Below are 26,694 nucleotides of genomic sequence, written 5' to 3'. Positions count from 1 at the left end.
TGCTCTGCCTGAACTCATGCTCTGCTTTATTAGTATCACAGAATGCAACAGTCTGAGTGCATTTACTGTAACAAGATGAGGAGTAATACACACTCTTAACCTTTTAACGTTTCTAGACATTTGCTTTTCTTCAACCTGCAAATGTTGTATTAAGAGTGGAAACGGTCCAAAGCAAGACTCCCAAAGAACTAGAAACCTTGATCTCAGTGCTTTAATAAAAGCAGAGTAAAACACCCCGTAGTATTAATAAGTAGCCAGCTTTTGTAATTTACTGATCTTGCTTAGTAGAAATAGTTTTGTATCACTCCCTTTCACCTTCTGTGCCTGCTTCACAGCGGGGCTCTTTTACCAGGTAGGCAGCTTTTATTGTGAAAGGTAAGAACAGAAGGAGTATGTCTGTAATGTGCTGATGTTGACAATGTGGGAGCAATAAAGAGTTTGAGTTCAGATCTCCTGGGAGGTCGCGACTCTGAGGGAGACAGAATTTCATAGTGAAAGAGAGGCTTATAGGGAACCTGTGTAAACGCTGATGGTTTCACTATTCTATAGCTATTACATTGTGCTATCAACACTGACTTCATAATGATAAACTAAAGCAAAAAAGCCTGTAGGAACCTTACACTGTACAATATGACACTGTAACCAAAGTATGACTCTTCCCAGATTCTTCCTCTTGATATTCACACCTCTATGGAGGGAGATACACTTGCTTTTTAACCACACATTCGCTTAGACCACCGGCTGTGTCGTGAATGTATTTTTTGTGCACAGAAATTTCGTTAATTTCTGAGGATGTGCACCTGGAACGCGTCAAACGGATAAGCGAGGTAGCCATGCAGCCTGAACGCGTACTTAAAAGCAAGAATGTCTCCGGCTTATGTTGCAGAGCTGCATCTCCCCTGAAGCTCAGCATTATCAAAACACGCAAAAAGTATCAACAGAAATAATAAAGTGTAATAACTTCTTGAGTCGTTTTGAATAACTCTGTGTAATCAGTCAATAACAGCAAATACATTAATACATTGTAGATGTGAATGACAAAGCCAGGTATTTTCTTCATAATAAAAGGCTGATTATACTGGCCTAACCCTGGAGCCTCACCCAGCATGCCTTGCTGTTGACATTGCTTCCTTGCTGGTTTCTAAGCAACGGCGTTTGTTCCTAATGGGCAGAGTTACATCAGCCTCGTTAACAGTGAGTGAAAAACCTGTTGGAGAGGATAGGAGCTGCTTAAAAAAGAGCTAAAGTGAGGAATAACTACCAGGATGAAAGGCTTTTAGTATGGTAAAAGGCAAGACGGAGGCCCGGGAGAGTCCAGCAGCAGAGCAGACTGAGATGACTAAAGCAAACAGTAAACGTCCGTCAGGCTGGAGAGAAGACTGGCCCTCATCTCTGACCTCCACACAGCCACAGATCTACAGGCTTAATTGGAGATTCCGCCGTCTTGCTTTCAATCAGTGTTCTTTATTTGCCAGTGCAGACACACGTAACCTGTGCAAATCTTAGTGTGCTTACAGCAAAAAAAAAAGATATCTAAAATTCATCAGATATAATCATAACCAGACTGCTGTAATGGAAATGTATACACCTATCCTTTACAAAAATAACGTGTGTATTTCTTGGTGATAAATGTGAAATGTTTTTTACAAGGTAAATTTGCGTCTATTACAAAAGTCACAAAAATGTCCAAAAACCACGTCTGTATAAGAATTCATTGAGAGTATGTGGTCTGTTCGATATCCAAACACCACACGTGTATATGTGAACTCTTACGATCCTCATGTGTTATGCATACTGAATGTTTTTTTGGTAAGGAATTCCTGCTCACTGAACATGAGATTTTGTGTGAATGAGCAGCTTAAATGATGAATGATTTATTAAAAACATTGGACGTAAAGAAAACATGAACCATCTCTGCAAAATGATTTTATTTTGTCCTCTTTTAGAATTTGCTTCAGTCAAAAACACACTCAATATAGAAGCAGACTGGATTTGATTGCAGCAATATTTCAAAATCATAAAGAAACATTTACTCAATAAATACAGTGTTTTGCCCATGTGCTTAAATGTGGTGCGATTTTCTTTTCTGAGCATATTTACACCATAAATAACTTTAGGGGTTGGAGCACATTTCAGGCTTTGGCAAAATGAAAAAAAAAATCAAAACTTGTATAAATATAGGTTCATCTAAGGACTGAGGACATGAAGAAAAAAATTCAGGATCAAACTTGAATCCTGTTGCCCACATAACTATTAATAACAGTTGCTTCAGGGATAAACGCAATCAAGCTGCCTGAGCTGGCATTCCTACAGGTTGCATATAATCTGTCAGTCTTCTTACAGTCAAGTCTCAGAAATTATTACCACAGAAAAACAAAACAAAACAACACAATATGTCCCATATCTTGGATGATACTTAAGTTTATGGTTTTAAAAAACAAATGTTGTAAAATGTATATCAGGTCATTTTATTCTCCTGCCAATCAGATACTATATCAAATATCAAAGCAGCAGACGTCCTATGTTACCCATTAAAATATGTCCATTCAGTATCCATGGTTCTCACTGTATAATCATATTTTCATACATCCATGACAGTTATCATGGATAAACCTTTTTCTTAAATGTAATTACCTTCCTGCAAGATACCAACACTGAGAGAAAAGAAACATTGAGAGAATGGCTTTGCATATTAGTCCGTGAAGGTTAAATTCATGTACGCTTTATTTCAGGGCCAACCTGTGCATTACTGCAATAAACACCATACCCAACCCTGTTATTACTTTTCATCCAAATGCATTGAAAAACAAGGAGACCTCTTCACAAAGTCTCAATCTCTTATAGTGCAAAAGGTTACACACACTGTAAAAGCAGAAGTCCAGCCATTTTCTACAGCGGTAGTGGTCCGTTTTCCATTTTTTCTGTCATACTGATCAGTTTTGTTTGTTTTTGGGACTCAACTGTGACCTACACTATGTCTTACTCCCCCCATATTTTTTATTAATTTTGTCGTTTATTTTGGAAGACTTGTTGACACATTGCTATTGGTTGAGGTTGCGACTTTGCAGGTCAAAGTTCACCAAAATGTAACACCATGCAATGCAAAATGCTCATTTGTTTTGCCATCGAAAACAAATATTTTATTAGGCCCTTAGCTCGCATAGAATGAAAGTGAACCAGATAAGAATCTTCGACATTGTCAATTTTGCACGTGTGACCATGCCCTCATGCTGCTACCAGTGTTGGTGTTTTCTCTCTATTTGGGTCTTTTTGGGTCACGCTTGGAACAGGTCTAATTTTCCTTTGGTGTATTCAGATCAGGTACGACGATCTTAAGGTCCCTTTCGGATTGGGTCCTACTTTCTTGAAAATCTTTGCATGCATTTTGGGCCAGAGGAAGCAAACAAATGTATCCATGTAAAATAAAGTCTTAGATGAAAAGCTGCAGTACAATAGCATTATTTACCAGAAGCACAAGCACTACTATAATTATGTGATCTTGTTGTTCCATCTTGAGAATATTCACATATTCAGAGAAACATGTACTGTTCTTACATGTTCTTTTGCAGAGTTTAGAAATTGATGTTTGAGTGACGATTGGGGGGGAATACAGGCACAATGTAGCTCTACAATGAAGCAACAATTTGAAGAAAGTGATCAGTATGGTGGAAAAACAGGCTAACAGGATCCAGACTGACGATGGCTTCATGTTGTAACAGAGCTAACCAGCTCAGGCTGTGTCACCGCAGTCCCTCTGCGTGTGTTAAATGAGTGTTAGCTGCCATTGCTGATAATGACAGAGGTGCCTTTATGTCCGGGGGTCTGCTCTGCCGGTATGCGGAGGTGAGGGGTCACATCATAGTGGGTGGGGCCTGTGCTGGCGGAGGTGCAGTAGCCTCGGAGGCTCTCCGGGTCATAGAGATGCTCCAGAGCGTAGCCTGTCAGGGAGTAGGTTTTATGCTTGTCCATGTAGGGCCGTGGGTGGGTGTGGGAGGGGTAGTGGACGGCGGCAGAGGTGGGGGAAGCCGAGCACTGACTCGACCGACCTAATGGGTGGTGTAATGGCAAAGAAAGGGGGGATAGGTCTGTTTGGAGGTAGTCTTTGGGCTTGTGGAGGCGCTCAGAACCTGGACTACTGAGCCTGGACAAGGGTGCGGGACTAGGCGCAGGGCTGATCACCTGACTCAAACCTCGACACACTGTCTGTAGTGGCAGGGGCCCTTGAGTATACTCGGAAGTGAAGCATTGACCAGGGCCCTTGGGCAGCCCATTGGCAGGCCCCAGTGGTCCATCTGGAGGGCTCTTGCGCTGCTGAAGTCGACATTCTTCTTCCTTGATCATCTGCTGCGTGGCTCGGATCAGTGTCTCGATCTTGCTGGGTTCCTGCGAGCTACAGCGGTAGTGGTCCGCTTGGTACCGATCCCCTGAGTCACTGGCTGAGCCTCCATCTGGAGAGCTGACTACACTTTCCTCGTCCCAGTGGCCCCGGCCTGCAGGAGGACACAATGAAAGTGTATAGGAAACAAAAATCAATACTTTATTGCCATTTCAACATAGTGGATAGGAGTTTGGTTTGACTCACACAAAACAAGACACAACCTCACATACAGTGACCAACATAGGATGGTAGCTCCTGGCTTATGATCCTCTGGGGTTCTGAGGTGTTTTCATACCACAAAGTTATTCCAAAGTTAAGGATGCTCTTGATTCCAGCACGATAAAACTTTTTCAGCCGTCTTTGTTGCGCTTTCTTTCAGCACTTTAAAGAAGAGGAGATTGTTACACCCATGAATTTGCAGTGCTCCACCTGTTGATTTTCCTGACCATTTATGAATAAGGTCATGGCCACTGTTACTCTTGCTGAAATCCTCCACAACTTATTTTGTGTTGGAAACATTCAACTCCAATTTGCTGGCTGAACACCAGGAATGAAAACTAATTTCTGTAAGCTCTTTCACTGTTAGAAATTAGTTCTACCCATATCATATCATAGGCAAACTTTCACATATTAACATATATTAAACACTGAGCTGTATCAACAAACAGAACCCTTGTATAAGTCTTGATGTGTTGAAGAACTGAGTGGAAACATAAATGACATCAACAAACCTATTTGCCCTATATGTAAACTGATAAGGTTCAAGGGCAACACTGGACTAGGTGCAAAGACCTACATTATAACAGCTGTTAAGGTCTACAAAGATTCAGGCAGTTTGTATTAGATCGTTACAGCAGACAGGCTGGGATCCTTGGCTCTAAAAACGACTGGTTAAAATGAGTTAGAATGGGGCCAAGCCCATCGCCATTTTCCCTTTTCAATAATTCTTGAATATTTACTAAATCATGGTTCATTTATGGAATATATTCATCTTCAACTAATTGTATTTAAGATGTGACCACATCAGACAAGAGTCCAGATCATCATTTTCCTCTCTAAATACTTATATTTTTCAGAAGTTATTCCACCTGTCTGTGTTCTGAGGAGACTTTTCACAATGACTACGTTAAACTGCACAAAAATGTTTTTGCCCTTATTACAAAAATGACAATATTCCTACTAAGCTGTTTACATGGCTGAAGAAAATGAATATTCCACTAATATTCAATTTTACATGCAGACTTGTTGTACATATCCAAAAACCTGTTGTTATCCAAGTCTTTTATAATGTTTAAACGTAAGTGTGATTCTCCTTCTGACCAGAAATGTGGGATTTTTCTTGTTTCTTGTTTGTTAAAACAAGTAAATGTGGACATGTAGTTTGAAAGTGCTTTGAGTAGTCGGAAGACTAGAAATGTGCTATATGAATGCAAGTACATTTAAAATGTACGTAATGGCATAATGGAGATCAAGACTTTAACTGCACATATAGTTCAGTCTCTACAGTGGACGTGGCCCTGGTCTTAATCCTCACCATGGTAACTGTGGATGGCTGTGATGTGCGGCACACTGCTGTGCTGTCCCTCGTGGTTCTCCAAGGAGCTCTTGCTCAACGGTAGGACGGACCGGGTGGTGCCCCACCACGGGTCCCTGCCTGATGGAGGTGCTCCTAGAAAATATCGGCCCGCTTCACATCGACCTCGCTCACAACTCTGACCTTGACCATGTGGGTGGAGGTGTGTGTAGCCATCGCTGTTGGGGTGATGGTGCTCTTCAGACAAGCTGTAGCAGAGGGTGTGGGGATCAGTGAACTGCCTGTACACACAGGAGGCATCCAGGCCTTCACTGTGCTCCAGCAGCTGAGGTGAGGCTGTGTCGGTGAGGGGGCTGCTGCCCCATGGACTGTCCTGGTCAGACTCTGACCGCTCCGTCTGGAAACTAGGATACTGCAGTGAGAAATGTGGGTAGGGAGACAAGAAAATATATTATAGAAAGCAATCATATGAGGTGGCTCACCCTCGAGGAGCCACGTTTGAGATGCTCTATGACAGTGTTTCTCAAACTTTTTCAGACCAAGGACCACATCACCAATAAAAAACACTCACGGACCACCTAACTCCCAAATATCCAAAAACAATAGACCTGCTTACCACTCCAACAATACATTACAAATGACTAATGACAGCTTTATGTGACCTTCTCTATGTCGCTCCTTCACACATTAAATCAACAATACAAATACAACTACGGATTCTACAAGCATTTCGTTCATATGCGATTTAAACAGTGAATGCTGATAGATTTTACACATCATATGAAACGTAGACTACATTTATTACTGAGTTTATGTCCGTACAGAGAACTTACCCACAGCAACATCGTTTGCTCCTGAGAGATACACAAAATGCAAACTGTGAGGGCGCCTTCGTCATATGTTTCTTAAATTCATCACGTTTTCTCTCAAAAGATCCTGAAGGTTTCCCAAAGTAATCTTTGTGTTTACTCTCAACATGTCGCTTGATCTTGGCGGGTTTCATAGCCTCGTTCGCCAACGACTCGTAGCACAAAACACAGTGTGGATTGGGATCCTCTTCTTCTCCAGTCCAAAAGAAATCCAGATTTGATGTAGTCTCTGTGATATTTTCTCTCAGTCTTTCAGCTGGGACTCAGAAACACAAAACTACTTGTAGCTGCTGAATCACCTGCATCAGGACAATGCACCTTCACTGTCGCGTCAGATTTTTTAATTTAATTTTCTTCTAACTGACCCTGTCTACAGTCATCGATCCATCTTGTCAGGTGACCGTGGCTCAAATTGACCCTGCGGATCATTTATGACATAAGATCATAAAACGAACCTACGTAGCTACGCTACATCTGTAGATGAACACTCAGGTTTATACTAGTCAATTTTAAACAGTTTGAGAAACACTTTAAACTTACAATATATTCATTTCAGATGTGACGTTTTACCAATACTCACGGACCACCAGGACCACTCTTTGAGAAAGACTGCTCTATGACTATGTTTCTGGATGTTTGTGAGGACAACTTATCAACCTGAGATATATAAAAAGCTAGCAGCTCTTTAAGACATTGCAGCCTCCAGGGGCCCCAAAAAAGCTCATTACAAATCTAAGCACCATTGTTTTGTCATCGTCATCAAGAAACATGAGAAGCCAGACGATCATGAAGGTTGTAAACAAACCCCCAGGTTAGCCAAACTTATTTGGAAGAGAAAACAAAGGCAAAGTAAAATGATTACCTAACATCCACCACATTTAACAGATCACTTTATGGGTCTACTTTGGTTTACTGTACTTGTAGTAGTTGTGTGCACAAAGTTTTCCTGTGAAATGAGGGATTGTTATCAACATTCTAGATGTCCCAGCCACATCCTCCAGTTCTCAGATTTTGAGCTATTCCCAAACTATAAGGGATTAAAGAAAACCTTCCAGGAGACTACCTCAACTGACTCAATGCAGAAGAGGCAACGCTTCTACTTTGAACTCCTTTCTGATGTCCCCCCAAAGATGAACCCACAGCCTCCCTGCGGAGGAACCTTGTGTTGGCTTCTTGTATCTGTGATCTCATTCTTTCAGTTATTACTATTACTATTATTAATTAAGTGCTTTAGATAATCTGGCTAAACTGGTTGCCAGTTTACAACCTGTCTGGCTGTCTGCTCGAGTTCCTTGCTTTGCAGGACTTTGTCGTAGCAACATCACCTGTCATAAGTGTTTAAAGATCTCAGCCATTTCTATGGTGGCTACAAAGGTATCATAACCAACAGAAAGGATGGCCAAAACTATAACAACAAAACCCAAGTTGTGGTGGGGGTGATGGCCTAGTGGTCTAGTGCTACAGCTTCCAAATACAACACCAGAAGGTTGTGAGTTCAACACCAGGGCTGCCACCATTGTAACCCTGAGTTGCTCCAGGGAAACTGTCCCTGTAGTTAGTTCACTAAGTCGCTGAATAAGAACATCTGATCATTTAGCAGAAGCCAACAAACCAGACTTGTACCTCACCTCAGGAACCACTGTATGCTCCTTTTAAATTATCCAACTTCCCACCAGGAAATGCTAACTAAAGTGCTAACAGTTTGATACATCAAATCATGTGGTAGAATTTACATGAAATCAAATCCTCACCTGTGTGTATGGCGAGAGTCTTGTTTTGGTCTTGGGCCGGGATACTCTGATCTTGGGAGTTCTGCAATTCTCCGTAAGGCTGGCGGTGCTGCTGTAGGGGAAGGAGGCCTTGGACGTGGCTTGGTCCAGAGAAAGCTGGAGGCCTTTATACTCCGTCTCCCTAAATACACAAGCGTAAATTCAAAGTAATATTGTTTATGTTTTGCATTTGATTTGCAGATTGATGTGGTATATAATTACACAAGGAGAGATCCCAGTCAGCTGGAAAGGCTGTTTATTAAAGAACACAAACAGCCCATGTGTACCTGCGTGTTTGTTTTTTTCTCTAGGTGCAAAAACCCATTAACATCTGTTGAGCAATTAGAGCCTCCTCATGGTGCTGAGAGGGCCAGCATGTGGAGAGATGTGTTTGTGTTTCTGTGTGTGTGTGTGTGTGTGTGTGTGTGTGTGTGTGTGTGTGTGTGTGTGTGTGTGTGTGTGTGTGTGTGAGAGTGTGAGTGTGTGAGTGTGTGTGTGAGTGTGTGTGTGTGTGTGTGTGTGTGTGTGTGTGTGTGTGTGTGTGTGTGTGTGTGAGTGTGTGAGAGTGTGTGAGTGTGTGTGTGTGTGTGTGTGTGTGTGTGTGTGTGTGTGTGTGTGTGTGTGTGTGTGTGTGTGTGTGTGTGTGACTGCTGGGAAGGGTGGGGGTGTGCTAAGAGGGCTGGAACGGCTGTTGGGATGCTTGTTTTACCAGAAAGATTGCAGCAAGGCCTTCAACAAACACTCTACAGAGGGAAAGCTGTCCAATCAAATACACTGGGAGATTAAAGGCTATGTCTGGCTAAATCAGGCCCACAGGAACAGCTTGGATGTCTCACTACTGGGAAATGGGAATTGATTTCTTGCTAAAGTGTTCTACAGATCTCACCATGGATGATGAATCAAGTTTGATAACAGAAAACCTGGACAGGGTTTACTTGAGACAAACAGTGATCCATCTCCCGCGCTCATCTCCCCTCTGTCTCAATCTTTCTCTACACAAACACAAATTCATACATACAAGCAGACACACTTAGTATCAGTTTCATTTGGAGAGAGTCTTAAAATACCACATTCATTAAATGCTGCTACTCTAACTATGATGCAGCCAAGAAATTGTTTGTAGCTGTGTTAGCATTTTAGCGTGTTAGCATGTAAGCATTTTGTTGCTATCAGGAAAATTCCTTTTGTGCAGTTTGAGAGGAATACATAAGTATAGAAACAACAAATGATGTTGCATCACAGCTCACAGGAGTCACTGACTGGTATGAACATGATTTAAATCGTATGCATATGGCCTTCACAGCCACCAGATCTTAACCCCACTGAACACCTCTGGGAGATTTAGGAGTGACCATTGTCATCATCAAAACACCAAATGAGGGACACTAAAGTAATTCAGCAGCTTTTTAAATTTACAATTGAACAAGAGGACAATATAATGCTAATTGTTCCCCAAATACAGGCTGTTGCACCTAAAGATTTTTTTCTTTTTGTTTCTCCCAGAATTCTACAAGAAATAGTAAAAAATATATTTTCAATTTCCCAGAGCTCAAATAGTTTGTTTAGTCTAAAGATCAGTCCATTACCCAAACATGTTCAATGAACTATGTAGGACAAAGAAAAGCAGCATATCCTTACAATGCAGAAGCTGCAATCAGAAAATGTTGGCATATCTGCTTGAAAAATGTCAATTGATTGATTAATATTTGCTCATGAATTTTCTGTCAGTCAACTAACCATTTCAGCTCTCGCCTATTATGCATACATAAGAGTGACCATTGGTTAATACATTCATTGATTTCAGACACCCGGTGAGCACACACACACACACACATACACACACTTATGTGTGTAAGTGGGTTGTTGCTATTGATTGAATCAATATAAATGTTCGCACCCTAAAGCACTGCTTCCCAACCTTTTTGTCCTAAAACCCGTTAAAATGAAGCAGTATGCACTTGTGATCCTGCGAGCAGAAACTTTTAGAGGCCTGTCAATTCCTGCCACAGGAAAAAAGAGAAAAGTCAAAAATATATGTATATATAGAGTATAATATATTTTGTGACAAATCTATTCTATCCTTTTTCATCCTGTTAATCATCTTGCAATTCTTCAGATTTTTCTGTGACCCCTTGAGGAGACCCAACTCCCAGGTTGTGAACCAGAGCGCTAAATGTCTTTTAAAATAAATGCAACCTGTAGAACCCTCATGTACATATACATAAACTCACTAAATGTGCCAACATGTAGATATTTCAGTGTTTGCAGCAGAGGGACGAGTTTGTGCTAAACCAGAACAGAACTAAACTGCACTGATTAAACAGACAGTGTAACTGTTAGCAACTGTGTGTGAGTAAAACCTGTGGTTTCTGTGCTTTTGCTGCATACATGGCTTCATTCAAGGGATTGCTAAATCACTGTCAGGTTGAGGTAGCAGTGGCAAGCCACAGACCCGGGACAGGGGGTGCAGAGGTTATCAGAGCCGAACACACAGTGGGAGTTCACATGCAGGTGAAGTGGCCTTATCAGCTGTGTTATCTATGGATGTATACACTAAAGCTACTGGGCTAACAAACGCTGCTCCTGACTACAACACTCCACAAAGCAGCCTCCTGCACACATCCAACTATCTGTCTTGTGTCCCAGGTAATACACAAAAAGTCAAGAAGAAAAAGAAGTTTGCTGCCTTATTTCCACCATCACTGTGTCTCAATCCGTGCAGTACCTCAAAAAGATTTAGAAAAGCAGAACAAGGAGGAAGATAAGGATTCATTCCCCTCACAGCAAGCTGGAGCCCATAAACGCTCATCGAGTTTACAGCCTATCAATTAAAAGGCCATAAACACAAAGCTGTTATGGATTCCATGTAGGAGGTAAAGGGAATGTGTGTCAAGCTGTTCTCCGCCTCTGAAGGCAGCCAGCCGTGCTGCTTAATGGAGGCTTTTATGGGCCTTATTCATTCACACGCTCAGTTGTACATCTGTGAAATATGCACATCAGGGTTCATAAAATAATTGGATAATAGGCGAGTAAATGTTATCCATCACTTATTAATAAGAGTGTGTCTCATGCTCTGCCACCATTATAGTTTGATTTTATTGGAAGGAAGTGAAAAGTATCATCTTGTAATGACAACTGTGCTGTTGGACTGTTTGTGCAGGATAAAGGCCCAGTCAGATCTGCTTCGGCGCCTGCCTCAGTTTATATACTCTGCAGGCAGAGCTGCCAGTCGAAGATAAACTCTACCAGGTGACTGATGCCACCACGGAGAGTTACAGGTAACAGCCAACACATGAGCACACTTAGCAAACTTAGAAACTAAAGGTTCAGACATTCTAAGATACCCGGCATACAAGACTGCAGTTCTGGTTTCCCTAAAATAAATCCTAACCACATTCCCTTTGTTTCTAACTCAACAACAAAGACTAAAAAGACAGAATATGACTCCACAAACTTTCTTCATTCTTCAAACCAGGCTTCAACAAACACATGTCATATTTCCAATTAACCTCCAGTTAATTACTTCACAGCAAGTGTTTGCGTAAATCTCTAGTACCAACACTCATTATCTTATCAGAGCAGAGAATGACAGAACAGAGACCTGAGCCAACCCTCTGACCGGCAACAGTGAGCTATATACCATATGTACCTCGACAGCTTTCCAAGTAGGAATTTTCGTATAAATAACTGTTCTGTATCAATAAGTAATATGCAACAGAGATTTAATTTACAGTGAATTGTGTTTTACATTTGTTTCCAGATTGGATTAAAAAAAAAAGAATACGCAAACTTCACATTTCAGGAATCTGTGTACAAGTTGCTAACCCTAACCACTCAGGGTACATTAGTCATCTTTAATTATATTAAATATGGGGTTTCAGACATGTTTTTCTATCTTATGGAATAGATATCCATGTGAGCTGCTGCGGACGTGCTGCTTTCTGTACGGCCGAAGCAGATACCATGTTAAAGTTGATGGAGGTAACAACGGAGCTCCACACACAATACTTGTACTTGTTAGGAAAGGCTTCATGACACTTATCCTTTCAGGTTAGTTACTGTCAGCAATACCTTTTAACCTTTACTATAGGGTTTGGCTTTTTACGACTTTTTGTTGGATTTATTTTTCATGAATTGATTTCACCTGAACATGGTATTAGTCATTCTTCCAATTTGTTTAAAGTAAAAACCTCAAATAAACACAGTTCTGTGTGTGTCCGTTTAGATACACTGGGCTTAGAAAACAACAACATATCATGCTGCACTTGTGTAAAAGGTAGTGATGGAGAATACTCCTGCAGCAGATGGTATTGGCAGTGTTATGTAACAAATCCAAAGAGTAGACTGAATGAATGATTTTCTAGTGTTGAGCGACTGTTGATATTTACGATGATGATGATAATGATTTACTGATGATAAGCAGAATTGGATGCATTAGGGTAAAAAACAAAATTGTCATTTTGATTTAGTTTTTTAAGCTTGGGGCTGATTTGTTTTCTTACAGAGATCCAGGAAGACAAGATTCAAACATCATATTTTTTATGTGCAAGATAGCTTAGCAAAAATAATAAAACCACATGAACTACTAGATAAATCTGTCATTGATATGTACATTCAAAATATATAGGTTAACCCTCCGCTATGGACTGAAAGACCTGTGTAACCTGTACAGTCTGTAAAGCACACTGAGACAAATGTATAATTTGTGATATTGGGCTATACAAATACATTTGATTTGATTTGATTTGAAAGAAACTGACGATGTAGAAATAAAACACATTTTGCAAAAACACTCGACTTAATTACTATATGGGCCAGCCCTACAGGAATACATCACTAGCGACACAGCATAACTAAAAGCAACAATGCTAAGTGGCTTTGTGTGTCAACAATCAAACGAATGATACAGCCACTTGTGTTTCACACTCATGAAGCAACCGACAGTCAAGATTTCTTCAAATGAAAAACATGTCACAGTGCTGGCCACACAACATGTGATCTATGAGAAGTACACTAACACCACAGCAGTAAGACACAAACATAACAACACTGTTTGTCTCAAGTAAACCTGCAGCGACCTCTGTGTGGCGCTCACAGTTATCAGCACAGTGATATCATGAAGGTAAATCTGGCAGTATTTAGGAACAGAGACTCACGTGAGAACATAGTTGACACTGACGATGCAGTGAGGTCGGGATGAGCGGCTGTTGTGTACAATGGTTGCATAACTCTGAACCCAGACCCAGCCACCAGGCTTGGCCAAGAAACGGTAATACTTAGTGGTGACCTGACCTTTCACCAGCACTGCAACACCAAGAGATGGGAGAGAAATGACAGCAAATGATTATAAAATAAATAAAAGCGTTTACTAAATTACATTAACACAAAAGGTGATACATGATTAAAATCAAATATAAATTAAATTGGAACAATGCGCTAAGTGTATTGTATTTTATGTTATGGTATTGTGAATAGCTATAAACGTAACACCATGACATGACCTGGCCTGCCATCACATGACGTATTACATCAGATGACACGACAACACGATGTAACAATGTGTGTGTGTGTGTGTGTGTATGTGTGTATGTGTGTGTGTGTGTGTGTGTGTGTGTGTGTGTGTGTATCCGTGTGCGCGTGTGTGTGCGTGTGTGTAGAGAGAGGTTTTGTATTAAGGTAAAACAAACCTAACTCACACAAGTGATGAGCACATCTCAGGTGGAAGGAGTCACAGCTGTGGACATGATGATAGAGAGTCTTCTCTATTAGATCCTGAGGCTCGTAGCCTGTCAGCTCTGCAACCCTGAGCAACACACACACACACACCCACACACACACACACACACACACACACAAATTCACAGGGTTCATTAAGCATTCCCACATTTATACGTACACACGCTCACATACAAGCCGCACACCCAAAATATGTAACATACAAATATGCGGAAGAAGTCACACCCACAGTTACACACTGTATGCGTACAAACACTGTAACCACTTAGTGCAGCGGACACAGAACAGTGTCACACAAAACTTACCGTGAGTCAAGGAAGATGAGCTTCATGTCCAGGCTGGCTCTGAACATGAACATGTTGCTGTGCAGTTTGATCTCAGTGACAGCGCTGGGTGGCAGTGAGTGACCGACAGCCACCAGCCCCACGTTCTGATAGCAGCCGTCAAACGGAGACATATCCAGGCTGTACTGACGGATCTTCAGGTAGCCACTACAGTGGATCACCTGGGCCAAGAGTTCACAGATGGACACAGAAAGGATAAATATCAACCCATACATTCCAGCTGCCTTTTAGCCCTATTCATGGTCACTCGGCCATTATTAAATATGCTTGATATTTGTGACTTCTTGTTGATTATGTCACCCAGGCCAGTATGGGGAAATATTAATTAAAAACATTACCACAATAAAATATTGACCAAATAAAGTGTGCTTCTGTTGTTTTCTTCCTCTGTTCCTTTTTTTCTCCCTTTTTTTTTAAGTAGACAAATTCTTGTTCTTCTAGATCCCATTCCAACTTTGTGTTAACGATGAATCCTCCATGCAAACCAAAGTTAGTCATGGAGTCCCGCAAGTTTCTGTTATTGGACCTATTCTATTTACCTTATATACAGTATGCTTTCTTTAGGCAATATTATTAGGAATCACTTCATAAACTTTCATTGTTATGCAGATGATAACCCATTATGTCTATCGATTGAGCCAGATAAAACCAATCAGCTTTCTTTAATTCAACCATGCCTTAAGAAAATAAAACCCGCACTATTCTGATGTTAAACAAAGACAAAACTGAAGTTATTGTACTTTGCCCCAAATGCCTCCAAAACGCATTATCTCAAGATAGTTAGACTGGATGGCATTAACTTGGCCTCCAGCACCAACGTAAGGAATCTCTGCTTTATATTTGATCAGAATATGTCCTTTAACTCCCACATAAAACTAATTTCAAGGACTGCCTTCTTTCATCTACATAATATTACTAGAGCTTTCAGCTATAAAGCTCCTCTCCTGTGGAACCAGCTCCCAGTTTGTGTTCAAGAGGCAGACACCCTTTCCACATTTGAGAGCAGACTTAAGAGTTTCCTCTTAAAGTGTATAGTTAGGGCTGGTTCAGGCTTGCCTTGGACCAGCCCCTAGTTATGCTGCTATAGGCTTAAGCTGCTTTCACATGATTAGCGGTAAAACTGCTCTGCACTGGCTGTGCCATTGTTTTTCTCATGGAGAGAGCGGTGCTGAATGACTAGGCGGAACCGCTTGAAATTGCCACTGAGCGATGCGCACAAAGTAAAGATTATTTCAACTTTGACCTTGATTGCAGCTGACCTTTTAAAGTGAAACCAATGAGATAACATCTCTATGAAGTGTCACAGGCAAGCAGAGGAGGTCACCATAGAAACAAAACTAACTAGCTGCCCTACCTCGCAGTGAGCGCAGAGAACATTTCCTATAATGTGAAGGCAGCTTTAGACTGCCAGGGGACCTACACAGCTCCTTTCTCCTCCTCTCCCTCTCTATTTGTATACATTCATAAAGGCATGTTACTAACTTCGGACCATCTGTATGAAATGTTACAATGTCGATATACAATAAAGAAGAATTAGGAACGAGATAAATATGTAGGTATTTTGTCATCTCTTTAAAAATGGGGGGGGGGGGGATTGGAAAATGGAGCATGGCTTCTGAAGATATATCTTCTGTAGTTGATAAAACAATCTCAACTCAAGGACCACTTACTTGCTTGTTACTGTGCTGTCTGCTGTATAACACAGTGTTTATGAGCAGACAATGAGTTCAACTTTTAAGCTAACGTGGATGAGAAATTCTAACAATTATCAAAAACATTGAAAGTTTGAACATCTATAGTTCCATGACAAGTGAGCAAACTCCATCTGCTGATGAAAATCGTGTGTTAGGGTCAAAGGCTCCAAAGGTTTCCTAGAAGAACAAGGATCGTCTCTTATGTCCTATAATGTCCATAATCTTTGTCAACCTTGTCCATACAACACTTTTATCCAGAGCAACATACTATGGATATTATGGTCTCCAGAGGATAACCCCTAATGATTTTAGTGACCCCTTGACCTTTCAACTAGTGCCACCATTTAGCCAAAAAGAAATGAATCACAAATCCCAACAAGCGTGTTGCTATGAAATTTACTTTTCACAATTATGCCCCCCAGAGGATGATCCCTCTGCATTCTCGACACCACTAGCACCACCTTCAGGACATAATTTGAACTTTGAACACAAGATACAACGTCATATAATAAGAAATTGCTCTGAAATTTGCTGGGCAGAATAATGTTATAATAGTCACAAGCATTGCAGCCACTAGCAGAGCTTCAGACTTTTAGTCTTGCTGTCCTTAAAAATAATGCAAACATTCAAGACAATCACCACATTTCGATTCGTAGGATCAACCTTAAACAAATAAACTAATTTACTATAAGGTTTCTGAGTTAAACTTTTGAGAATATTTGTTGGATTTATTTGTATTGATGATACGACTTGACATTGATCAGAACATGATATTTATCATCTTCCAATGTATCAATTATGAATTAAAAACATTAAAAAAAGACACTACCTTGTAGCCTCCACAGGTAAGACCAGCATTTCTCTTAGCAAGGACACATTTCATTCTCAGAAAGAAGGAGCGTTCCATCTCATATTCTGCAGACAATTAAAAAAACATGCCGTTATTCATGCTGTGTGATGAGTTCATGTCATATATAGCACAACATGGCTGGGTTGTGGATTACCGTGAACAAAGTGTGAATGGTAAGGCTGGTGTGCTGTAAGGACGGCCGTCATTTCATCATGGTCTGCTGGATGGATGTATTCATATATGCTGTTTCCCGTCAACTCTACCTGTTGAAATGAACATTCATCTCAGAATGGTGACACATCAGGGCCAACATCAGAGGGCATCACATTCATTTTGTCAAACCAACCTGCGACAGGCCCAAGTGGACAGAAGCTGTCTCTGATATGTACATTATTTTCCCATCTGGAGCAACCACAAAGATAAAGCCATCTAATGTCTGAAAGAAAGATGAAAAACAGCGTATTTTAATTAGAAATCAGCAAAGGCTTCCAATAAAATCAATGTTATTGTCTTAAGTCCATTTCCATGGCCAGCATGTTTAAACTAGTGTCTAGTGACTATCATTAAAACTCTGCAGAGCTGCTATTGCAGCAGACAGATTGTTGTAACAACATCATGACACAATGATTTTAATAAAGGCATGAAATAATAAACAAAAACATCCATGAGAGCTTTAAAGTGACATCCGGTCAATCTAGCTCAAACTAAGACTTTTACATTTTCTGTCCAACAAATGTGTTGTTGCTAGGTGGAGCCTGTCACAAGCAGCCCTGCACTCTTCCCCTTCAGCCCCACAGCCCTGCAGTCTTCCCCTTTAGCCCCGCAGCCCTGCACTCTGCCCTGCAGCCCTGCACCCTGCAGCCCCGCACCCTGCAGCCCCGCATCTACAACCCCGCAGCTCTGCAGCCCCTCAGCCTTGCACCCCGCAACCCTGCACCCCGCAGCCCCGCACCCTGCAGCCCCGCACTCTACAACCCCGCAGCTCTGCACCCCGCAGCCCTGCACCCTGCAGCCCCGCAGCACTACAACCCTGCAGCCCTGCAGCTCTGCACCCTGCAGCCCCGCACTATACAACCCCGCACTATACAACCCCGCAGCCCCGCAGCTCTGCAGCCCCTCAGCCCCTCAGCCTTGCACCCCGCAACCCTGCACCCCGCAGCCCTGCACCCCGCAGCCCCGCACTATACAACCCCGCAACCCCGCAGCCCCGCAGCTCTGCACCCTGCAGCCCCGCAGCTCTACAACCCCGCAGCCCAGCAGCTCTGCACCCTGCAGCCCCACACTCTACAACCCCGCAGCCCCGCACCCTGCACCCCCTCAACCCTGCACCCCGCAGCCCTGCACATCTTCAGCCCTGCACCCTTGCACCCTTCAGCCGTGCAGCCCTGCACCCTTCAGCCCCGCTGCCCTGCAGCCCCGCAGCCCTGCACCCTTCAGCCGTGCAGCCCTGCACCCTTCAGCCCCGCTGCCCTGCAGCCCCGCAGCCCTGCACACTTCAGCCGTGCAGCCCTGCACCATTGTGTTGCTGCTGATTTGAGAGGGGCTGCCGGACAGACTGAGGCTCTGTGCGTGACCACGAATGTGTTCAGCTCATTTCACTGTGAAAGCACGAGAATGAAGACAGCAGGAGGCAGACGGCACTAAACCACGCACACGTACACACACACAGTCCTATTGCTGAATAGTTATAATAATAAAAATATCAATGTCTTGTTAGGTGGAATTTTCTAAAGAGCTAAGCTTCTTCATTTTAATGAACATTTTAAGGGCCATTTTTTGTGTGACCTTGTGTCATTTAAAAACTACGAAAAGACGTTTCAGTTGCTTTTAAAGTGTGAGAACTCCTGACCACTGTAGTACCTGTAAGAGATGGGAACCTAGTTCCTGGGTGACTCCATCCAGAGTGCTGCGACTCACATGACCCCAGGACTCCCCGAGGCCTGGGAAACACATTGTACACACAGGAAAATATCAATACAAGAAACAAAATGCCGTGTTTTACTATGAAAGCACAATGGAAATAATATGTTTGAAAACCTTGTCTAAATCTATAGTTTAGACTGCTAAGAATAACAGAAGTTCTTCATAGATTCATAATAAGTCAACAAACATTTTATTGTAGGGGCATTATCAGGCAACTGCTGAGACTTTAATTACAGCAAATGAAAAAACAAATAACAATAAACATCAATACATTTATTTATATTGTTTACAACTTCCAGAAACACTTGAAATTTGAAATATATATATATTATATTTTATATATATATATAATATAACATATATATATTGATCATCACCCGGTGTCTGCAGCATATACAATACACCAAACCTTAAATTACACTGTATCTTATCATTGCAAATGCTATAGCGTGAAAATATGAATATATTTTCTTTTTCAAATGCTACAGAGTGAAATTATGAACTTTGTTTCCCCGCTATAGAGACTTGCAATGAATATAAAACCTTCACGATAGTCCTAAAATAACATGTCAAATGGGTTATGGCGGACAGAGCAAACAGGAGTCCGTGCAGGAAACATCCATTCTAATGCAAATCCCGCTCTGCAGAACAAACAGGCGGCATGCGAGGACCACAGCGCGCCGCTTCACGGGGAGCTGATGACTGCATGTTTGCATAAAAACACACAATCACATTACTCCCCGAAACAGCCACAAGTGAACAAAAAAAAGACTGGCTTCAACTTCAAAAAATGATAGATAAATATAAAGACAGAGTATTTAAACACACTCATGTAATCATGTAATAATGGTTCCTTCGTTACAATAGGGATTTTATCATGGTGTTGATCTCATAAACGCTTCAATTAGTCCTTAATAATATATATATATATATATATATTACATTGTATATATAATATAATATATATAATGTAATAGTATTATTGTTATTATTAAACTGTGTGTTATTAGTGCTGTGCCCTTGTTAGAACGAGATAAAACCGGCTAATCGATTTCATTTCGACTGTAAGTGAAGTTCACAATCCCTTCTGATCACCTGAAAAAACTGAAATGATGTATTGATATAATGATGATTAATAATCACTTGACTATCGAAGCTTTTATATTGGTAATACACATGAAAATGAAAGGAGATGCAGTTAGTCTACATAAGAAACAGCGAGCAGCGCTCAGGATAGAAACGTTCATTTGGAGAACACGTGCTTCACAGTTGCACGCTGTTTATAAAGAACTATTGAGGTGAAGTGAGGCATTGGCTTTACAATATGTGGTGATATGATGTCCACAGACGCTGATTATTATAGAGGCTCATTACAGGAGGTGCAGATACTGAGGCTGCACTTGACCTGCTGCAGGGCAGGATCGGCTCACCTGCGAGCCGACACTGAACAGAGAGCGCATGATCTGCTAATACACTAAGTGCAGGACTTTTATTGTGACGTTTGTTTGAAGACACAAAGTTATTGGAAGCTCCTAAAGTGAGCAGCCTTCCACTTACTGTTTTATTTCCGTCCAACTTACTGCGTTACCATATAAAAACACAAGATGTCATGCACTAATTATTTTTTATTTTCATTATTCCAATTTGACTTCCGCATTTATTATTATTTTACATTATTAGAGTGGTAGTTCCCGGCCTTCTTCTTTTCTTGTTAACTCATAAAAAAGTGGCCTCGTGCATTCCGGCCATCGTACAGCCGTGAGTAATAAGCAGTTAGTTAATATGTAGGATAGAGGCCTGGAACCTTTCAGTGTTTCACAAGAAGGAAATAAGGCAACAAAACAATAACACAAATAAGTTTTAAAAAAACAACATAATTTTGTGAAATTTGTGTTCCTCCTTTTTATGAGCCCTCACAATTAATTTAGGACCCTGACCCCAAGCTGGGACCACTGGGAATGTTTTTTATATATTAAATAATACTTAATGTATACCGCAAGAAATCCACGTGGAAGAAAAATATTTATTTAAAAATATTATTTAAAAATGTAAATGATTTAATATTTAAAATAATTTGGTGTTAAACATTGTACAATTCAACACTCAAGGTCGGGTCAGGTCTGCAGGTTGTAATAGCAGCGCAACAGGATTTTAATCCGTAAACTAACCTCCACGATCGCTGTGTGCGCCATTAACACATTATAATGCATAATTAAACAGCAATATTAATAATAATAATAATAATAATAATACGAACATGTTGCTGAGGGCACGTGAGCATCAGTGCATGATATTATATTATATTTATTGTAAAGAAGTCTTTACAGTCACAGTGACGGGTTGAAAGTGTTGAGAATCAACTGAGCAATAAAGCTCCGCGTGAAGGATTAAGTAGTTCAGTTGAGCCCTTTCGATATCTAATTTACAACTGCGTTGCATATAACAAGAATAACCCGCCACACACACACACACACACACACACACACACACACACACACACACACACACACACACACACACACACACACACACACACACACACACGCACACACAGGTCCATCTGCTGAGGAACCTGGAGTTCGGATTTATGAATAAAAATGTATTTTATTCATTAGAAATTGTTATGTTTATCCTCATAACATTGCTTTTATGTTGTTCTTACTTTGTGATTGTGATGTTTGTCACAGTAAAGAAGATGTGAATGGACTTTACAAATAGTCTATACATATTAATCTGATGAAAAGTGATTTCAGCCTCCCACTTTCAGTACATCTCTTTCGAGGCTCAATATATGTTGGGTGTCGTGTAATTTAACACACGGTGCACAACATGGCTGAGGCCCAAACTCATCCTGGTGACCATTCATAAATGAGCCCCCCAACTCGCAGAAGAAGAAAAACGTCCTTTACACTCCAAATTAAGACTTTTAGCTTTTCTTCTCGTCACTAATTCAAAACCACTACAGCCCTCTCAGACGGGCGTCTTCACGACTAAGTCATCACATGTGTCTCGCAGTGGAGTGCACGTGGGGGTTCTTGGAGTAAAAAGGTGAGAGTGAAGAGGTCCGGCCTTTAAAACAGCGGAGGGGATGTAATGGGGGAAACACAGCACGGCCTGTAAAAGACAGAGGAGTGAAGCGATTGTTCCTTCAATTATTCAGAGAGCTTCTCCAGCATGCTTATGTTGCCACACCTGTGAAACAGCACAGCATGACAGTCACACACCTTTCAGTCATGCAAGCAATGCAGAATGTACAACTGCTGCTCCTGAGAACAGACTGTGTACGTGGTACTGTCTGTGCCTTCATCCCCATTCATCCACATTCTGCACTACATATTTACAGCTCATGTTGCAGTGTTCTGGAATCCTATATTTATAATACCCTGCAGTATTTGTCTCTCATTTTCACTCTCACTGTTATGTGATCCGGCGATTAAAAAAATAATAAGGTTCTAATAACGTGTTCAAGATGATTGGATTAGAACATAATTAAAACATCCTGGAGGTGGCTGCCTCCAGTTCTTTGTGCACAATAGCATATGCACTAAATGTCATATGCATACAACAGTTTTATTACCGCTTAGCTGATTTTTCACTTAATTCTTTTTAGTATAGTTTCACTGAAATGGACAGCAATTTAGTGACAGCGTAACCTACACTGGGTTACAACCTGGACTGTTACTTTATATCTCGAAGCCCATGCAGTGTGCATACACTCATTTATCATGCCTCTTTCTTCTGGTTTGTGATTATGTAGAGAATAGTAATAGTCAATAAAGTGCAATTGTCCTGCAGATGTGATCACTGTTCTCAGCTGCTTGAGTGTGAAGTCACACACTTAGTGTCCATGTTTCCTTTGTGTTTTCTCTGTCACTGCACCTTCCCTCCACCACAGCCTGCTTTACTGTTACAAGGAGCTCCATATGTTGAGGGATCACACGTGCACATCATACTAATATCCGTGGCTCTGCAGCAGTCACGCAGGATGGAGCCTCATCACAGCTAATCTGCTGGCAGGGGCCGCCAGGAGCCCCGGAGAGAAACCACATCCCTGCCGCTGGGGACACGGACAGACGGACTGAGGGACACATGAGACTCTGCTGCTGACTCCATACACTCATTTACTTATATTACAGGGAGGATACACTGCAGAGGTAATCACAGCAGCAGACTTTATTCTGATCTAATGTCACCGCGACAGATAATAACTGAAACTGAAAGATATTTTAATAGTAATAGTAGTAGTGATGAGGACAGTTGATCAAAGTAATGTACTGAAGCTGTAAAATAGCCTACATTATTAAAAATGTGCGCACTATTTTCCCTCTATTTTTAACCAAGAGATTTATTTCCTTGAGAGTAACACCCAAACGAACAAAACACAATCCTTTATGTATAGAGAATTTGTACAACGAATTTTTTTTTGTGCTAAATATGTTGGTCAGAAATTGTATTTGATATATTATTGAAACGAGGAGAAACTGATTTTCCATTCCTGCACAATTGTGAAAAAAGGTGTTACGTTACAAATAACTACCTAGAAAATTACATTAACAAAAGATAAAGACCAAAACGAATAAGTTAATTCATTTAATATAAACAAATACAAAATAATAATAAAAACACTCATATGCCACAGCACCAAAATAATTTACTAGACCTAATATTCGTACTACTACTAAAATGTTTCATAAGAATAGTAACAATAAAAACAATAACCGTAATTATAGTAATATGAAGATGAATACCGTATGAGATTATGTTGTTATATATCATTTTATCTATATAAAATATAATTGTATAACGATTATAATTATTATTTAGTTGATTATATTATTATATTAGTATAGGCCTAATGGCTACATATAAATGATAGGCTATTCTAATGTAGGCATAATTGTTTTGTATATTATTTCATTCTCACTATATTATCGCAGCTCTTACCTTCAGGAAAGACTATTCTCATTTTCAGGTAGCTTGTTGTCAGTCGGATGATTGAGGCTTTATCCAGCTGGGAGGTGATAGCGGACGGAAGCGGCAATAGTTTGGCCAGTTCATAAAATTCACTATTTTCCTTTTCCCTTCGGGTCCGGGCAGCATTTTTAGATTTCTCCTTCATGTTGTCGTCTCTGCTTCACAGACTCTCTTCCACTCTCATCCCGCTGTCTCCACACATCCAACTAGATTTCTCACTGTACTCGGCCTAAAATCCACAGCTGCTGGCGCGTGAACACATCCCCATATTTCCAGGTGTTCCGGTGTTTGGTGACGAGCAGGACGCGGCTAATTCCTGGATTTCTGAGGATTACAGCGGCGCTGTGGTCAGCCCATTGGAGGACTCAGCGCTCACTGGGATCCATCCTACCTGATGTTCAAAGGGACTGTGGAACCGCTGGGGACATGAGGCCTGTAGGGTGAGACAAGTGTGACAGAAACTTTATTTGTGTCCGTCTATAAAACAACACATTGAGTCTCTACAACGCAAAACTAACAAGAACACTTTTTAAATATTTCTACAGAAAGCTAGTAACTGGAGCCTACTTTTAAAGTCACATTTAACTACAGATCCATAACTGCTTGTTTGCTTACCGACAGATAGCCGACAGTTTGCTAAACCGACGCCTGTTGGGCTTCAAAGTCTCCAGGCAGAATCTCCATAAAGCCCAGCATTCGCATATCTTCCATCCTCTGTGACTTTATGGATAGCAGCACATCCAGAGCCTCCTCAGTGCTGCAGGCTTGAACACCCGCCCACTGCAGGCAACTCTGCTCCCATTGGACGATTGGATACCGTACTCACGTTTCTATTGGCTACTTTTTATAGTGACGCGCTTCACGAGGATCGGGGATTGGCTGGTGGAAATGTTCACCTCTGGCACAAAGTGGATCGAAAAATCCCCAGAGTCCGCTCACTCTCTTCGGGGAGAGAACTGTAAGCAGATCTCCTTTAAAAAATGTCAGTTTAAAATATTTATGACAGGCTATCAACAAAAATACACATTTAGTAAATATTGTTTTGAAGCCATTTACAATATGTGGGGATTCTCTTTCATTCGGCACAGCCTTCATGTTGGCCTACTTAATTTAGTTTATACTCTACTTTCAATTTTCACAATTTGTCAAATCTATGGGTTTACACTTGTTAGCAGTGGGAAGCGTTGTGTTTTAATATGTGGTTCAAATATGTTGATTTTAACAGCAGATTCAAACGATTTCCATGAGAAAGTTAGATCATGATCTATATTGTGTGGATCTTTGCTGTAACGAACTGACACATTGTTTTGTGTAGTTAAGCAAAGGCTACATTACGACTGAAATGTTATCCCTGTGGAAGCAGAGGCCTCTTTAACTTGCAGAGAACAGAAGATCCCGAACATATTCCAACATGTGCAGTTCGGCAGTGCTGCTGCTGATGTTTTATTTAGTAGCATATGTGTACTTGTGGTCTATATTACACACAGGACCTATAGCCTACATCTAAAATGAAAGTGGAAATTATTTTCAAACTTGGTATTTAAAAGTCAAATGTTTGTGTAAGTTGTTCACGTGATCGGTTGATTCTCCCACCAGGTTGGACTTCTGCACCCAGGAGTAAACAAAGGTTCATTTTCAACATGTCTTAAACATATACAGCATATTACTAATACATATAATAGCCCATCATGTCTTGTGACCAAATAAAAAAGCACATAATTCTTACTTGTGACTGTGGCCTACAGCAGTACAGACCGACAGCTACTGTCTGCTTCAGTCTCACCTCATCACCTGTCTCCACACGTGTTTGTCTTCATGTTTACCAATGCTTTGTATACAGTGGGCTAACTGTAGGCTATTTAATACATTTGATCATATGGAATTATGAATGCATTATAATGCCCAGTGTCTTCAGAACTGTCCTGCTGTTGGAAAGCTTTATTCTGTGCTGCCGTGCATGTGTGCGGCGTGAGGGCAGGATGGTGATGGTGGAGCGGGCACACCTCTCTGCTTGTGTCGGCCGGCCGGTAATGGGATCCAGCCTGCGGTGAGAAAATCATCCGGGGTGCTGCAGGCGCACGGAATGGTTGACGCTGGTTTAACCTTCGCTTCAACTCCAAATGTACTGGTAATTAGTCTGCGACTGTGGAAAATATGACGATGGAGAATACTCCTTAAGATGAAGTCTTTGTGCAGTTTTAGCCCTGACAGCCTTTATTAGAGACCAAGGCTTCACTTCTGTTCCTTTATTATTAGAGGCTTACAGCCTACACATACTAACACGTATCAACAGGACTACAAACTATATATATCTTAATATGTTAATGAGATGAAAAAGTGACTCTGTAGCCTATTGGGTTTAAATCTTTTTTGAATTAAAATACCCAGAGAGTTGTAGCTGTACTTGTGTTTTTGGATTTTCTTGAACATATTATTATTATTATTATTATTATTATTATTATTATTATTATTATTATTATTGTTTTACATTGTTACACTGCTGTTGTTCCAGGTTGTAACCTGTTAGGCTTTTCTTGATCTTACATTAAAGTAAATTAAACATTTGTGGATTGGACAGAACACATTTAGTGACGTCATTTGTAGGATATTGCGATGGGCATTT

At 41.0% G+C, this 26,694-nt stretch overlaps 1 protein-coding gene across 1 annotated transcript; it reads right to left on the bottom strand.

Moving 5' to 3' along the window:
- Positions 1-1,911: 1,911 nt before the first annotated feature.
- Positions 1,912-24,836, bottom strand: sim1a (SIM bHLH transcription factor 1a). Its single transcript, XM_029451683.1, has 12 exons — positions 24,687-24,836; positions 24,042-24,504; positions 19,035-19,114; positions 17,521-17,610; positions 17,329-17,437; positions 17,154-17,239; positions 14,592-14,791; positions 14,247-14,353; positions 13,707-13,854; positions 8,533-8,692; positions 5,913-6,324; positions 1,912-4,490 (listed from the first exon to the last, which is right to left on the bottom strand). The coding sequence occupies exons 2-12, from the start codon at positions 24,214-24,216 to the stop codon at positions 3,775-3,777; spliced, it is 2,283 nt and encodes a 760-aa protein (XP_029307543.1). The 5' UTR covers positions 24,217-24,504; positions 24,687-24,836; the 3' UTR covers positions 1,912-3,774.
- Positions 24,837-26,694: the final 1,858 nt, after the last annotated feature.

The sequence above is a fragment of the Cottoperca gobio genome, chromosome 16, assembly GCF_900634415.1.
Source record: "Cottoperca gobio chromosome 16, fCotGob3.1, whole genome shotgun sequence".
NCBI lineage: Eukaryota > Metazoa > Chordata > Actinopteri > Perciformes > Bovichtidae > Cottoperca > Cottoperca gobio.
Note: the sequence above shows the minus strand (reverse complement) of the source record. Positions and strands in the feature narration are given on the sequence as shown.

Bases quoted from the DNA above. Each gene is read 5' to 3' on its own strand.
- sim1a (XM_029451683.1), bottom strand. From the start codon at position 24,216: ATGAAGGAGAAATCTAAAAATGCTGCCCGGACCCGAAGGGAAAAGGAA. The intron at 19,115-24,041 runs GTAAGAGCTGCG...TGTGTTTCCCAG, and splicing joins GAGAATAGTCTTTCCTGAAG to GCCTCGGGGAGTCCTGGGGT. The intron at 17,240-17,328 runs GTAATCCACAAC...AATTGTCTGCAG, and splicing joins CCATTCACACTTTGTTCACG to AATATGAGATGGAACGCTCC.